Below are 17,309 nucleotides of genomic sequence, written 5' to 3'. Positions count from 1 at the left end.
AGTTGAAACCCATCCCTTCTGAACAGGTCTCTTTTGCTGTAGAAGAGATCCCAATGATCCTAAAATCTGAATCCTCATTGCACTATCTCTTCAGCCATTGATTTGTCAGTCCTATCTTTTTATTGCTACTCTTGTTAGAATGTGTCATTGGGAGTAGAGAAGAGATTATTACCTTTTGAGGTTCTGCTTTTCAGCCTTCCCCCTAACTTTTATTCACTATGCAAAGCTTTTAACCCTTTCTGTAACGGTTGTTCCTGCCAATGTGTACAACAACTTCTGCCTTCTCACTCTCCCTTTTATGACAATAATCTTCAACCATTTTGAGATGTCCTTAACCCTGCACCAGGAGAGTACGCTATCCTAGCTTTACCCTCATCACCACAGAATCCCCTGTCTGTATTCTTGACAGGAGAATCCCAAGTAACAATTATTCTTTTAAATGTTGGCAAGCCTCACCTAACACAAGATTTGCTCTGACTGCCTTTCTAGTTTCCTCTGAGAACTATCCTCTTTGACTATACCCATAATATCTGTCTGAGAGAGGAATGACCACAGGAGACTTCTGAACTACCTCCTTACCTTTCCTGACAATCACCCACATCTATCTGACTGATCATGCACCTCTCTAAATGACATTCTGTCTCTTGAATGCCCTCGGTGACATTAAACTTAAAAAACCAGCTCTTAAAAGTACCTTGTCTGTTTAAACAAAAAGGTACCTCTCCATATCCTCAACTTTTAATCATAAGCATGCAAAAAGATATTTAAAAACAAAGTTAAATCTTTAAAAAACCTCAAGCACTTAGCTGAAAGCCAAGGAAAAAGCTGCCGCCTCCAGTCCTCAATCAATCAGCTTTTACATCTCCTGATAAACAGAAAAATCTCTGTCCAGTGACATTGAACAAACACGTAGGCAGGCCTCTCCCAAAAGCTCTGTAAAGCAATTTCTCCTTCTTGTTTTTATTGTGTTTTTTTTGCATATTTTTATTAAACTATAAAAGTTTCAAACTGAAGAATCCCTCTCCAGGTTGATACTGGACAAGCACATGTGGTGGCCTATTCCACAGATGACATTGCTGGGATGGAGAGAAGTTGTTTGTGGAAGAAACACTACCTCATGTTTCTTTTAGGCTATAAAAATTCCAGAAAAGGTCAAAAATTAAAATTTTCTGCTCCTGCTATTACATAACTGTAAGAAATCCACAAGAAAATCCTGCAATGCAGGAGCAGCTGCAAGATCCATGCTACTCTTGTTTTGCCATTTTTAAAAAAATTATCAAGATTCTGGACATTTGAACTCTTTCGAAAGAAATATTTTAAAGATTTTTTGTTTGTACAGGTGTATATTTTCCTGGTGACTATATATGAAGAAGTAGGGAGGCAGAGACACAGAGGTAATGTTACTGGACTAGAAACTGGCGTCCTGGATTACAAGTCCCAGGGATGTGAGTTCAAATTCCACCATGACAGACGGTGAACTTTGACTTAAAATAAAAGAAAGCCTGCAATATTTTTAAACATGCTAGCTCAATGATGGCTGTATAACTATTGTTGATTGCTGTGAAAACCCATCTAATCTACTAATGTCCTTTTAGGGAAGGAAAGTGGCCATCCTTACCCGTTTTTGCCTACATGTGACTCAACTCCGATTGAGTTTAACTTAAGGATGGGCTAGCTAGTGGACTACCTAGCTAATGAAATCTGTCTATATGAAATTTTAAAAAAATATAGTTTTACTAGGCGCAGTAAGGGAAGACTTCAGTTCTATTTTTTTGGGTGCACCCTCTCCAAAATCTTTATTTACTGTAATCTATTTAGCTCTGGTCCTTATTCTACTTAGTATACAGAGAGGGAAGTTAAGGATCACTTCGCTTATGCTGTTACTTTTGTCTAAAGCTGCAGTGTATTTTTGCAGCCAGTTTGTTTTTCTTGGTTTTTTAATGTAAATCTCAAATAATTTTGCATGTGTATTATTTAAATATAGGCTGGAACTGAAGGCTTGCAGTTCTGTGTGGAGCTGTGTGCACGTGCTCTACGGATAGATTACCAAGATGAACCAAATACTAAAACTTTGGTGTGTAAAACACTCTCCTATCTGCTGCCAAATGATTTGGATTTCTGTAGAGCTTGCACCATTACAGTTTTTTTCTCTGAGTGCACTTTGGAATCTTTCCACGCTGTTGAAAGTCTGTACAGTCAGCCAGATCAACTATACACTGAAGATACTAGCTTGGTTCCAAGTTTCCTTCGCTGTGAGCTGCTGCTTGTTTTAAAAACCACCTGGCCTTTTGATCCTGAATTTTGGGACTGGCGGATTTTGAAGAAAAGCTGTCTTGCTTTAATCCGTAACAAAGTAGCCTTAACTAATACACATGGATGTAAACTAGTTTCAAAGCATGGAGATAACTTGTCTTCTGATGGAAATTCAAAAATCAAGAATAAGGAGAAACATAATAAAATGTCACAGTTAATCCCAGGTGCATCCAGAGCAGATGGTCACCTTGCTTCAATGCATCGCTGTATGTTATGTAAAAAGGAATTTCTTGGTGGGCACATTGTACGCCATGCACAAGTTCATCCGCAAAAAGGTGCCTTCTCTTGCCTAATTTGTGCAAGAAAATTCAGATTGAGGGGACAAATGCTTAAGCATTTAAAGACTCATGTGAGAAAACTTCAAAAGCAAAAACTTGCTGCTCGGACGAATACTAATGAATCTTCCACTGTTACTGATGGTTTGCAGGAAACCTGTACACACATTAATGGGGTTCTTGGTAGTGAAAACAAACCAGTTTCTTCAGAAACTGCTAGTGTAGATGAACAGAGTAAATTCAGAAAGTTAACAGGGGACAAGGATAACAGAATTAGTATTGCTGATGTTCCTGATGAGCCACAGTGTTCAACTGATCTGCATGAAGCACTAAATGAACGTTTGGAAATTCAGGAAGATCCTAATAAAGATGTTGCTCCTCAACCGGATGACGATATGGTTGCTCAAGTGACAAAGGAAATATTTGGTTCAGATACAGCTACTGTTCAAACTGGAAAGAACACTCAAAACTGTGTTCTTAGTAAGCAAAATTCGACTGCTCACAAAAATAATGGAGCTCTATGCAGACAAGAACAGATGCAAGATGGTTCTGTTTCAAAAGACAAATTGGAAAATGAGAGTGGACACGAAAGTTTCCTGTCTTGTCCAGGCCATGGCTGTTCAAAGGTCTTCAGTAAGATTCAGTTTCTGACTAAACATGCACGGAAATGTCACTCCTCCGATGAAAATGTGCAAGATTACCTAATGAAGTGGTATAAGGGCAAGTGCCGTTATTGCCAAAGAAAATTCACACATTCCCAGCATTTAATTGACCACCTTAAAAGGCATCAGTATCCAAAATTGTACTTCTGTTTACAATGTGGCTGTGGCCAGACATTTAAATCTGCTTCTGAACTTGCAACTCATACCAAGGATCATGAAGCTTTTCGGGCACAGTGCAGCTTTCGTGACTGTGATAAATTGTTTGATGAACTTGACATGCTTTATGAGCATGAGGCACAGCATTATTTAAGTGGCAAACCTATCCGGCTCACTGAACATGATAAAAATGTTCAGACAAGCAAAGTCCTGAGCCACCGAGAAAAGGCAAGCGAAGACGAATGTTTAAAAGGTGAACAAAATCCTATGGAATTGCTAGTTCCATTGTGGAAGTCGCGAAAAGAGTTATCAGAACCAAAGACCTATCTTCACAATATGGTTAGCAAGCAAAATGGAAATCAAAATGGAGATGGCAAATTAAATGATACTCTGCATATTTCTGAATCAGATGAGAAACCCCTGCCTGTTGAAACAGGCAATGAGAACTGTTGTATTAATAATAAACAAATAATAAATGGGCACATTAACCTGAAAGACACTTTGAGTGAGTTAAACCCTACAAATCCATTTTACTCAGGTGATACATCAAGTGATGGCGTTGCTGATATAGATAAGACTTGTCTTATAAAAGATGCTTCAAACTCAGAGTCTACACCAACAGTGTTGAATAACAGTGTTTCAAAAGGTGCTGCAATGGACATGTCACAGAATGCCAGCAATCTGTCACAACAGAGTAATGTTCATCCAGCTTTGCAGGCATCCTCTAGCCAAGAACAGAAGATTAGTAGTGGAAGGGAAGAACATAAGGGCTATGGCAGATTACATAAGTACTACAGACCGCAGCCTCCAAGCTACCTAGATGAGCGTTATATCAGTATGCCAAAACGAAGGAAATTAGCCACAGATTCAAATCAGCCCCCCAGTTCACATGCAAATGCAATTAATGTGAAAAATGAACGACACATATGTCGGAAATGTTTCATGATCTTCAACAGCATTGAAGCATTAGAAGGGCACAGTACCCGGGACAATTGTAGACCGCTGTTTGTTATGGAATCGGATAGTGATTAAGGTAAGTAGAATGGTTTATGTTCTCGAAGAATAAGTAACTTGGTTATGAGTTCAATCCATAACTGTTTCAAAAAGGCTGCAAATTAAGCTGATGGGAGGTTGATGTACTTTGTGAAATGTCTGATTTGAAACAACTCTTGTAAAAGGCTTATGTATAAAACTCTTGTAAAAGATTATGTATAAAAAGGCATGTGATGGTGCTAAAAATATGATTCTTGTTGATGGGAACCTGTGGCGAAGATTTCTGCAGAGCATACTTTCCCCATATTGAAAAACAAAACTCGTGTAAAGAACGAATAAATACAGTACTAACAATAGGAGTAATAGTGCCTCACTCAGTGTTTCTCGCTTCTCCTGTTCCTCCCCACATTATACTGATGTGGGTAAGTCCAGCAGAAGCCATTCCTCATGCTTTCCACTGAGATAGTCAGATGGTAAGTAGAGGTCTGAAACTGATGCCAGTGTGGTTTAAGTATAGTGGAAATCTGAATCAGGAAGTTTTAATTTTGAAAAGAATAAATTTTATAGAGCATGGTATCAAACCTCAATCAGTGTCATTGACATCAAGTGACTTTTAACCAATAGATTTTTGCATGTGGGTGCAGAAAAGCTGCAAAACAGTTTGCGCCAAGATTAGAAGCCCATGTTTGCATAACCAAGACTAAAGTTTTTAGTAATCTGATAATGTAATCCGTGCTATAAATTACAGGATGACTAATGTGCTTGAGTTGATTTGTAGGAAACAAAATTAGTGTCTTCCTCTGGACAAATTTTTTGAGATCTATGTGGAAATTGGATCTGATGTACAAATGAGCCTTGCAGTTGTTCATAGAGCTGTTTTCCAAACTTGCTTAGTCTCTCTCACAGATTTTCACTTTAGTTATTCATTCTACATTTGAGCCATTATCATATATGTCTGTCTTTTAAAATTTCATTTAAGTAAAATGAATGGATGAATGAATAATTGTGGTTCATTTCTGCTTTCCAGGTCGCTAGGGATTCCTTCCAAGAGAATGGACATTCTGACATATCCATTGATAGTTAGACTAGGAAATCAATTTTACCGTACTGTGCAGAGTTCATCTCAACTTAATCCAAGTGCCACGTAAGGTCTATACGCTCAGCACACTAAAAGGTCAAAGAAGACAAAATATAAAGTATACATATTTGAGATGGACGCCAAATTTAAAAGCAGTAGCACTTGTTCACGAAGTGCTCCTAAGCTGAAGGAGTCATGAAGTGTGAATAAATCTGCGATACATTGTAGAAATGGATATGAAGTGCAGATCTGTAAAATGCACAAACTTTGATCTTACCACACTGAATCGGAAACCAGTGCAGTACAAAAAGAGCAGTAGTCTAACAGCACAATAGGAGAGAACCGGAAAACTTGTGCGGGCTAAATCTTGTTGGAATAGGGCATCTCAGTCTGCACAGTTCGACTTTTTCCTGCACCCTTCAGTTTAAATATAATTTGTGCAGTATCTTGCTTGAAATGTGAACTAATGACAGGGCACGTGTGTGGGACTTAGTCAAAACAAAACCACAATGTATCTAAATCAGTGAAATTTATGTTCTAGTAAATGAAGTGTCAAAACAGAAAAGGATTGTGATTTAGACTCCAGTCAGGTTAGGAAATAAAGATTGGATTATGAGAGAAAAAAAATTAAAGTTTCTTTAAATCTGTAAGGAGGTACTGCATGCAGGGTTGAAGCTTATTGGTTTAAATTGAGGCCAGAGATGTTGACTGATGTTGAAGTAATAATTATCGCAATAGGGTGCTTGGGTCGTTAATTATGAGCACTAAAAAAGTAGGGGTTCTTATCTGGCAATTGATGTGCAAATCCAGCAAGTTCTTAATGGGCAGGCTAAGTGAAGATGTCGTTGAATGTGTGGCAAACTATAAAGTGTCTTAATTTGACCAGAATATTCTGGAGATTTATAACTTAATGGGGTTCCTCTTTTGAACATGCTGGCCGATTTGCACATTTGTAATGCCATGCATCCTGAACACTCGATTTATCTTTTCTGGAAAATGTAGGTTGTTGTAAATGCTGTTAAGGATAGGTGTGGTAAACCCAAGTTAGTTAAGCACAGTTGAAGAGTATAAAGCTATTCATTATAACAGCTTAAGTGGAACTGATGTACATGCCTGGTTGTCTTCCAAAAAAAAGGTGCAGTGTTGAAGAGTTTCTGCTCTTTAATATGTGCTGAAGAAATGAGAGGTGAACAAAACGTTTAAAGTTGACTAGCATAATAAAGTTGTTTTCTTCTTTCTGGGTGCATTATCTTCCATTGTGATACAATGAGGATATTGACTGTACTTATTGCGATTGTTAAGGCTCTTATTGTTAGTTAAACACTGGACTTTGACTCCCAGTTTTTCTACTTAAGATTTTAATGCTACTTTTATAAGGCATTTGGCATAGCATGCACCTTAGTAAAACATGCAAAAATGCTTAGCTCTTTAAAGACTATTGCATTAAGGATGTAGTGTATTTTATTCAGAATGTTTTTTTTACCTCAGAAGCAGTGTGCTAAAGCTTAGTCCTAATGCACTAAAATAGCTCTTGATAGAGCATTTCAAATCTGAACATTTTGTTCATCTTAACTCAAAAGAAAATCCAAAGTGAAATTAGACAGATTTATAGAAGAATTTGCAAGCATTCTGTTCCTAATTGGTGTTTGCTTCCAATATGAAAATGAAAGGGTAACAATCAGATAGTAGTCACCTGTGAAATTTAAAATCTGCCTTGATCTGAATCGAAAGCATTGATCGATGGCCTTAACTTTGCAACTTTGAAAATGCTACAGAAGTGAAGAAAAATGAGTTAACTGCCACAAAACTAAAATGTTAAATGTGTTCCTATCTTGTGCATTACATGAAATGTGGAAGGGGGAAAGCAATAATGATACGTCTGAAGGTGATATGCAAATTTTTTTCAATTTACACTGAACTCACTTCTTGGGCAAACAGGCCCTCAGTTCAAATGCCTTATGTTGAATGCAGGGAGATCGTTAGCTGCAAAAGAGTGCTGATTTTCTTCTAAATTTGCCATTAGAAATTTAATAATTTTGCTTTAAATTCCATTCAATGATCTTCACTCTGCACACAATAACAAAGCATCCATAATGACAATTCATCACCTACTGTTGCATCTGTGGCATTGCTGTGTGCTGGCTTGCCTTGGAACTTGTATTTAGTATTGGAAAATGAGGCAACAATGCAAGCAACTGGCTAAATATGCCATGATCTGGGAATTGTTGAAGAAAGTCAACCTTTTCAGAAAGGTGAGATCATTTTAAGGAGTTTTTTTAGGTTTAAAGTTGTATAAATAAAACCATAAATCATAAGCAGAAGTGCAGGAAAGATGGATGTTAGTGTTCAACTCATTAAGCAAAGTTCTTTGCCTCAGCAAAGTTCAAATTCAGGACCAAGGTCACTGTTTGTTGATTTGTCTGTTAATGAACAGCATTACATTCATGTCTGTCTGTGCATGTGTGCGCGCATGTTTAGTGGAATCATTACTCCTGTATGCTTAAGTCTGGACAAAATGTGTCCATAAAATTTGGAGCACTGTCAAATTACTTTGGAAAGATGATCACCATGACGAGTTAAACTGAGAGCACACCCCTTAATTTATTCTCTGGCACATGAGCATACAATTGTATGTAATGTATTTTAACACAGCACAATTTTGTTAATAACTTCTTGTTATGAAGATTCAGTCATTTATAGTTCTGCATTCATCTTGAACAGGCCCATTGGTCTGACAAAATGCATGCAATCCAGTAAAGTTTGAAGACCAGTTCTTTACATTTGACCATTTTTGAGTGGTAGCACCCATCAGCACTGTTTTTGCACAAGTCGATGTTGCTTGTGTTATCTACACTGAAACTATTTTTGTAACAACACTAAAATGATCACTTGCATAAAATGTCAAGTTTGGATAATGGTAATATGGCCTGTTGAGCTCTGGTTTTAGCAACATTTTTGCCTTGTTTTCAAGAGATCTTTCTGCATGTAAGACAAAAAGATCAAGGTTGGAAAATTTAGGGAACTAATTTTATGATTAGTGACTTCCAGTTCGGAGTACCAATTTAATGGCTGAACTTTGTAATGTTGTAATGAAACCTTAATAGGAAAGATCAAGTAGGATTAATGAAACTGGAAGCCCATTTGGAAGACGTAACAGCTTGTGGCAATGCAATAGATGCCATTTCAAACCGTCCAAAATCTTGACAGCATTAAATAGTTGCATTAGATGTCATTGCACCTAATTTTATATTTGGGCCTTTTCCTATTATCACATTGAATAAGATTTCAGTTTTGTCCAATTTTGACATCTGTGCATTATAACAAGCCAGAAAATGTTCCTGTTGAATTACTTAACGGTCCTGAATATAGTAGCTGTGTCTTGGGTTAAGATAGTAAATGACCAGTGGATAAAGGCACATTGACACAAATTACAAATTCCTGAGTAGTGCATTACACTATGTACGGATATGATGTATCTGTTGACAGTTACTGTTGTGTCCTGTAGTAATAAAATATACAACTACTGTTCTAAGTAGGAAAATGTACATTGGAGAATATTTTTAATTTTTGCGATCTGATTTATTAACTGTAAAGTTTCCTACAAAACCTGGTCCCTAAGAGGAAGTAAAAAGTTATGAACAAGCAGTCTTCTAAAATTTATGAGTAATATGCAGATACCTTGTACAGACAGTGTTGCTTGAAAGAATGCAAACAATTAATGATCGTAATTGCCCATCTGTGCATTATACAAGCAGCAGTTCAGATTTTCATTTAAAGCACTTTAAAGTGCAGTTGTCATTCTCAGGTCATTTTTCTGGGATTTTCCGTCACAGCATTATTTCCTCTTAGTTTTGTGATAATTCAAAAGTAGCTCCTTTTTAAAGAACTATTTATTTCTTTTCTTTATTAAAAAAAAGCACTGATAACTAAGGGAGCAAAGCCTTATGTGGTATCAATGTTTTCTTGTATTTTTAAACTGAGATTGGAAAAGAAATTCCACAAGATTAAATACACTTTGAAATGTTAACTTTTGCACTTTTCTCTATTGATTATTTGTAATGGAACTATTTAAAATTTGGTTTGGCAAGTTCTACATTTTGTGCTGCTTGTTGAACATTGTACATTATTCTACCTTTATGCTTGTTGATACAAAGCTCAAACTGAGCCATAAATGAACAGCAGTCATTCTAATGAATATGGCCTAGAGTTTAATTTTGATGCAGTTCTGAAAACATGATTCAAAAAGTTGGGTTTTTGTATGTTGCCTGAATTTATTGATTAAAAATCACTCTTGTCTCCATTTGTATGTATTACATTTCCCACGATCCAACTATATAGTTGGTAACCAAACAGTGAATCGATAAGTACATTGTATTGTCATTTGTGACCAATCGGGAGTTAGCAGCTGGCTTAATGTAAAAATACTCTCTTTCCTACTGTCTGTCCAAAAAATAATTACTTCCTGAGCAAATCAATTGGAAATGTGCTTCTCACCTCATTGTCTAACTGATTCTTTTGGATATGAACCTAGGCTGAAATTGACTTTTGCTTTTACTTCCCATGTTGTGTAGCATGCAGTTGAGATCAAGACACTGTACATGAGAAAACTGATTGCATAGATTAGATAATCATGCCCTTCATTTTGGTAAAGGTGCCCTTGCAGTCTTGCAAAATAAATGATTAGAATTGGGAGCACAGATATTACAAATCATGTAACAATTTCCTGAAAGTTCAAGAGAATGTAAATGTGTGATGAAATGTTTTCCCCCTAAAATGTTATAGAATAGAGCATATGTTCAAAATTATTGAAAGAATTGAGACTGAAATGTTTTTGTCAGTTGGACAAGAACCAAGAGACACAAAACAATGATTTTAGAAGTAAAGAGAATTTGGGAATTTATTTTCATAATGGGCTATTAGGATTTATGCACTAAAATACAGCATAAATGAGTCACTCTACGATTTGTATGTTATCTGCCTATACTGCTCACAGAACAAAACTTTTTGCATTATTTGACAATGGCTAATTTGTTTTATTGTTGTCACAATCAGAATGCAGAAGTGAAAAACACATGTAAAATCTTTTTTATATTTAAAAAAAATGCTCGACTGGAGCTGGTTACACCATATCAGAATGATCTATAATTCAATGATTCTAAATATTTCATCTCTAATTTAATTTAGAAATGGGCATTTAATTTGCTGTCTATTTCAAAGCTTGCTGCTAAGATACTGGAGTAAAGAAGTGTTATGCACAGTGTTCACTAAATAAAATAGCACTGGATACAGTAAAGGTTACATGAACCCACTTAGCATCTTGGCTGTTTTACCGAGGGCTTGTGCTCCAGAAGATGCTGCGTCCCTTCCTAGGTTGTTCCGTTACAGCTGCTACGTTAGCATATACCACAAAAACAGGGCAAATTCAGTCTCACCACTGACCTCCCTGTCACTTGATGTGATCATTGGCAGAATGATGGAATGTATCATTGATGGTACTATGGAGTGACACTTACATAGCAGTCACCTACACACTGATCCTCAGGTTGTGTTCTGTAGAACTCCTGCCACCATTACAGCCGTGGTTCAAATACCGTTACAAGACAGAGTTACATTGAAATACAGGCTATAAGCATTCAGGAGACTTGGCAAAAAATTAAGACATGAAGAATAAAGGGTGCATGGGATAATGAAGTCACACCAAGCCCAAGGGCCAGTGCTTGTTTAAAGTCAATAATTTTAGCTCCAGCACACTGCTGCAGGAATTCGCTAACATAATGTTTTAGGCTCAACATTTTCATTAATGTCTTCCTCTGTTATAAGGTCAGAAGTGGGGATTTTCACTGAATTATGGGTTTAGCATTGATTACTTCAAAACCCAAAAAGTTGGAAACAATGCCCACGTGCAGCAAGAGCTGGATAATGTACTGGCTTGGGCTGATGAGTGGCAAGTGATATTTGAGGCACTCAAATACCAGGTGCTGTATATGTCCAATTGTATTCTATGACCCACATGTGAACACCTTGGGTTTACTGTTGACTGTAAATATAAATAATACAAGATCAAGTCAGTGTTTGGGATTTCTGTGGTGACTGACTAACTTGGTGGCTTGACTAAAGGAAGTCAATCATCTATGAGGTACCAGTCCAGAGTAAAATAGAGAATATTTTATTTGTCCAGCAACATTCAAAAAGCTCAATATAATCCAGAATAAAATAATTTGTTTCTTTTAGCATCCTATTTGTTAACTTAAACATCTACTTTTCCACAACCCATGCATCTTATCAGTATTGTTTTGTATACAAGAGAACTGCATCAACTCACTAAGCTGCGTTTGGCAGTAATTTACAGACAGAAACTTCTCCATTTAATAGAAGGGTCTTCAGATGCAAGTGCCCCTCTAATCCTGCAAAACCCTGAGTTTAAAAACCTTGGAGCACCTCAACAGCACTGTAGGCTACCCACTGATGTAGTGCAGTTCAACGTCAAAATTTGAGACTAGTCATTTTGGTTCTGGTCAAATATTCACCTGGGCTCCATGTGATTAGAACAGTACAGTACAGAAACAGGCCCTTTGGCTATCATGTCTGTGCCAACCATGATTCTATTCTAAATTAATCACATCTACTTTACACATAACCCCTATCCTTGTATTCCCTGCCTGTTTATGTCTGGTAACTTTCCCAGAGGTTATTAGACAACGTACCTGCTTCTACCCTGGCAGCACATTCCCAGCCACCTACCATCCTCCAGGTTTTAAAAACCTTGCTCAAACATCTCAATTTTCCCTCTCACCTTTTAAACCTACGCACCCTGCTATTTACACTTGTACCCTGTGAAAAAGGTTCCAAAGATCCATCTTATCCAGGTCTTTTAATTTTATGTACTTCTATCAGCTTTCCCCCTCAGCCTCATCTTTTCTTAGCTATATTTAAGGAATGTAATGTGCCTCATCATAGTGTGGAAACAGGCCCTTTGGCCCAATAAGTCCACACTGCCTTTTGGAGCATCCCACCCAGACCAATATCCCTATAACCCACAATCCCCTTAACACTACAGGCAATTTAGCATAGCCATTCCACCTAGCCTGCACATCAAAGACTGTGGGAGGAAACCCAAGGCTAGAATCCAACCCGGGTCCCTGTTGCTGTGAGGCTGCAGTGCTAACCACTGAGATCTCTCAAAAGGAAACAGTAAATAATTCAAAGTTTTTAAATTTTAAAAACAGCCTCAGCTGACTATGTGTGGGTTTCCTCTGGGTGCTCTGGTTTCCTTCCACAGTCCAAAGATGTGCAGGCTAGGTGGATTGGCCACGCTAAATTGCCTGTAGTGTTCAAGGGTGTGTGGGTTATGGGAGTATTGGTCTGGATGGGATGCTCCAAAGGTTGATGTGGACTTGTTGGGCTGAAGGGCCTGTATCCACATTATGATGAGACATGTTACGTGCCTTAAATATAGCTAGGAAAAGTTCAGAGGCTGAGGGGGCAAGCTGGTCAAAGTACATAAAATTAAAAGATAATTCTATATGGAAATCAATACTATTAAGGCCTAAAAGAACCAAACTTATAGTGACGTCAACGGATAAAATTCTAAGTTCAGGACCTGCTGCTTGTGATGTCAAAAGAAAACGAGCGATTACCAATTCCCACTGTGTGCTTTGGTCCAGGAGCAGAGCCTGATCTTTCCCAGTTCCCTTCTCTAGATTTTATAATGTCTCTACAGCAAGCATTAGTCTCTAGAAGCTATTCTACACCTAGTGACCAGCACCAGCCTGTGATTACACTTAGCTACCCACAGTTTGCATTAGAATATACACATTTAATTTTGGCTGCTGCAAAAGAAAATGTTTTTAAGGACTATCCCGATTTATGGCTGGAGCTGCCTGGATCTGATAAATCTAATAGCTAAAATTTCAGTATGACATTTAGACAATCTGCCAAGCTCACTTATTGTAATTATGATTGTTAAGAAAGATTTGACCTATTCAATGTCTACACAGGATGCTGCAAAATAAAATGCCAGCAGTTGCTTGCTTAGTCAAGTTGATCACAATATGTGCTCTATTCCAAGACTTCCTGTCATGTACTAGGCTTTCTGGATAGTAACCTGTTATGAGACTTAATCTGTAAGCGTTTGAACGAAAACTATGTGAGTTTGAAAGTGGTACTTATTCTAACCAGGATTTGGTGGTGGCTGCTGAGGCTCAACTGGAGTCTGTGCTGACTGAAAATAGTAATGTTGGAGTTTAACAAGTGTTAATTAAATTAACTTGATTCTCTGCACCCCTCCCACCCCCACCGCCGGTTCCTCCTCAAAATAAAAAGGAACTGCTCAACAATGCACTTTAAACAAGTCAAATTCCTCTTTTCCTCGACTTGGTTGCAATCTTTAAACTGTCGTCACCAAAGTGCTTATGTTGTTTGACTAATAATTCCAAGACCTGGATGAATGATCCTACCTCATGAATTCATACTTCACCACGGCAGCTGGAGAATTTACATGCAGTTAATTAAATCAGAACTTTTAAAAAAATATGCTAATATGGTGACCATGAAATTCAGTGTCATAAGAAACCAATCCAATACGTGAATGTCCTTTTATGAGAAGGTTTCAAGGGACCCACTACATTTCTGTATTATGCATGTAAGTTGTCATTGCATTATCTTCCATTTTTGGTGTAGTCATTAATAAAATCTTAATATTCACCTTTTTTTTTCTTGTCAACTGTTTCAACCTTGCCCTGACCACACATGCAAATTGGTAAATGGAATAGCAGTGGCTACACTGATACTGGTACAAAAATGAACACAGACTGCGTATTGACACTAGAGCCTGTTAGCAGTCCTTGAAGGAACAGGAGGGGCATGTGGGACATGCCTCAGTAAGGTTTGGCTGATAAGACTGAGTGTGAGAAGGCTGTATTTTTTGTTGCCCATTATTTAGCTCTCCAATCTGTAAGTCGTTGGGCCATGCTGCTTGCAAGCAATAAACGGTTTAAAAAAGAATTCAAAGCAACGATGAATATCAAGTTTATGTCTTCTGAATACACAGTGTATAAACACCAGCAGCATCCCAACCAAGTAATGTTTAAACTGACACAAGAGTCTCTTGAATGATGCCTGAGACACACACATTTTAGACCTGCCTTTCTAAATTCTATTTGGCCATCCACAATGTTAATGTTACTCCTTTTTTATTTCTGTCGTGTTCCCGTAGCTACAATACAAGAGTAGAGATGAACTGTTGAGGCTGCATTACGCTCTGGTCAGACTGCATTTGGAATATTGTGAGCATTTTCACATGCTGGGTCTAAGGAAGGATGTACTGGCATTAGAGGGGGTCTAAGAATCTTGGGGTTGAAGGGCATGTTATTTGAGAAGTACACTCTGGGTCTGTATGTGATGGGAGTTTCGGAGTAATGGTTTTGAGAGTGGGGTGGGGGGGGGGGGTGCGTGGAAAAAGTGGATCTTATTTAAACTTAGAATACTGAGAGGCCTGAATTGAGTGGATGTGGAAAAGATGTTGCCATCATTAGGGCAGGCCAGGACCCAAAGATGACACTTTTGAACTAAGATGAGGAGGAATTTCTTCAATCATACGGTGGTTAATCTGTGGAACTCATTACTGCAGAAAGCTGTGGAGGCCAAGTCATTGAGCGTATTTAAGACAGAGATAGGTAGGTTCTTAATTAGTAAGGGGATTAAGGGTTACAGGGAGAAAGCAGGAAAATGAATTTGAGAAACATATCAATCATGATTGAATGGTGGAGTACCCTTGATGGGCCAAATGGCCTAATTCTTTTCCTTTATCTTGTGGTCTTATCTATAACCTTATTTGGGAAGGGAAGGCATTATTGTAATTTTAAGGTCTAACATACACACATAGATACAATAAAATTCTGAGTACAAGCTCTGAAAATATTTAGAAAAGATTTGGAAGACAGAGACATGACCAAAGTTAATGTACCAGGTAGCTGTCCAGGTGTGAAGAAAGTTCATACATGACCTGAGATGTTAACTCGTTCTTTTCTCACAGATGCTACCTTATTAACTGAGTGTTTAGCATTGGAATTGAGAATTCTTGCTCAGTTCCAGCAATGTTATTTACATTAAACCCAACAAATAATAAAGTTTAATTTTATAACTATTGCTAATTGTTCATACAGCAAATTTAAACTAATGAAACACTTCAGAGCACCTAACACGAACAATATAGAACAAAATATGACACGATAGGAAATATTAGCTTAGGTTTTGGAGTGGATCTGTAGCTCGGGTTGTGGGTGTTGAGGTTGGTTGGCTCGCCGAGCTGGTTTGTTGTTTGACAAAAGTGTTGTCTATGTAGTGTATCCATAGTTTAGGTTGGATTTGCGGCAGGGCAGTCTTTGTATCAGTGCTTCACAGCAGAAGATGACACTTTTGTCATCACTAAACAGACAAATTTGAAGAGACACACAAACTCATGAACAATACCCTCGCCGGAATAAAACTCACCAGAGAGGAGGAGAAGAACTAACAGCTCCCATTCCTGGATGTCGTGGCAGAGCATAAGACAAATGGGGAACTGCAAACCAAAGTACACAAAAAAGCCACACACAGAGACCAGGTATTGAACTTCAATAGTAACCATCCCAACACACACAAACGAAGCTGCATGTGAACTGGGTCAGGAGATGCCTACAGGAACAGCATCAGAAAGATTCTACAAGCCCCGACACACTCATCACACTACCCTACATCAGGAACACGTCAGAACTCACCACAAGACTTCTATGACCGCTGGGCAGCAGAGTGGCACACAAGCCCACGTCAACCCTATGACAAGTGCTCCCCGGCGTGGACAGAACCAATGTCATCTACAAGATCCCCTGCAGAGACTGGGAGAAACACTGCATCAGACAAACAGGAAGGAAACTAACAACAAGAGTACATGAACACCAACTGGCTACAAAAAGACACGACCAATACTCACTCATCTCAATCCACATGGACAAGGAGAACCATGACTTCAACTGAGACAACACCAAGATCCTAGGACAGGCTAGGTGGAGACAAGCACGAGAATTGCTGGAAGCATGGCACTCCACAAAGCATGCTATTAATAAACACATTGAACTTGATCCCATATATATTCCACTACGGAGGAAACCCGGAAGTGAGCAATCCATCGCAACGGATCCTAGAGTTTAAAAACCAGGTGGGAGAATACACTGACGCTTCATCAGAGGCTGCACTGTGGATGTTACCAAGCACGGTAATGAAACGTCTGCAGAACAACAAACCAGCTCAGCGAGCCAACCAACCTCAAATATTAGCTCAGGTGACCAAAAGCTCAGTCAAAGAGAGTTCAAGGAATATTTTTAGAGGAGAAATTGAGAGATTTAGGAGAGAACCCTAGAGTTTGGTATCTATGGAACTGAAGATGCAAATGCTGGTGTTGTTTTAAATTATTCATTCATTCACTAGATTGTGTGTCATTGGATGGGCCATTATTTTGTTGCTCATTCCCACTTGTCCTTGATATGGTGGTGATGAGTTGCCTTTTTGACTCGCTGGAGTAGGTAAACCCCACAGTGACTCACTGACAGTTGAACGAGCAATGATATGGTTCTCAGTCAGGATGGCGTGAGTCTTAGAGGTAAGCTTGCAGGTGGTGGCCTTGTCTTTAGTGGAGGTCACAGGTTTTGAAGGGGACATTGATGACTTATTGAAGTGCATCTTGTGGATGATATGTATTGCTACCGCTGCACCAGTGACAAAGGGATCGAATGTTGAAAGTGGTAGATGGAGATCCAGGCAAGTGATGTACTTTGTTCTGGATGCTACCGAGCTTCT

The 17,309-nt window shown here is 38.3% G+C and overlaps 1 protein-coding gene across 1 annotated transcript in view; it reads left to right on the top strand.

The window, feature by feature from the left end:
• The window catches only part of LOC125456893 (zinc finger protein 654-like), a 47,827-nt gene extending 35,405 nt beyond the window's left edge, over positions 1-12,422 (top strand). The window contains exons 8-9 of the mRNA XM_048540407.2: positions 1,985-4,439; positions 5,427-12,422. Of these exons, the coding sequence (XP_048396364.1) occupies positions 1,985-4,438 (2,454 nt within the window). The 3' untranslated portion in view covers position 4,439; positions 5,427-12,422. The remainder of the gene's footprint in view (positions 1-1,984; positions 4,440-5,426) is intronic.
• The last annotated feature ends 4,887 nt before the right edge of the window (positions 12,423-17,309 follow it).

Source organism: Stegostoma tigrinum, chromosome 12, assembly GCF_030684315.1.
Source record: "Stegostoma tigrinum isolate sSteTig4 chromosome 12, sSteTig4.hap1, whole genome shotgun sequence".
Lineage (NCBI taxonomy): Eukaryota > Metazoa > Chordata > Chondrichthyes > Orectolobiformes > Stegostomatidae > Stegostoma > Stegostoma tigrinum.
Note: the sequence above shows the minus strand (reverse complement) of the source record. Positions and strands in the feature narration are given on the sequence as shown.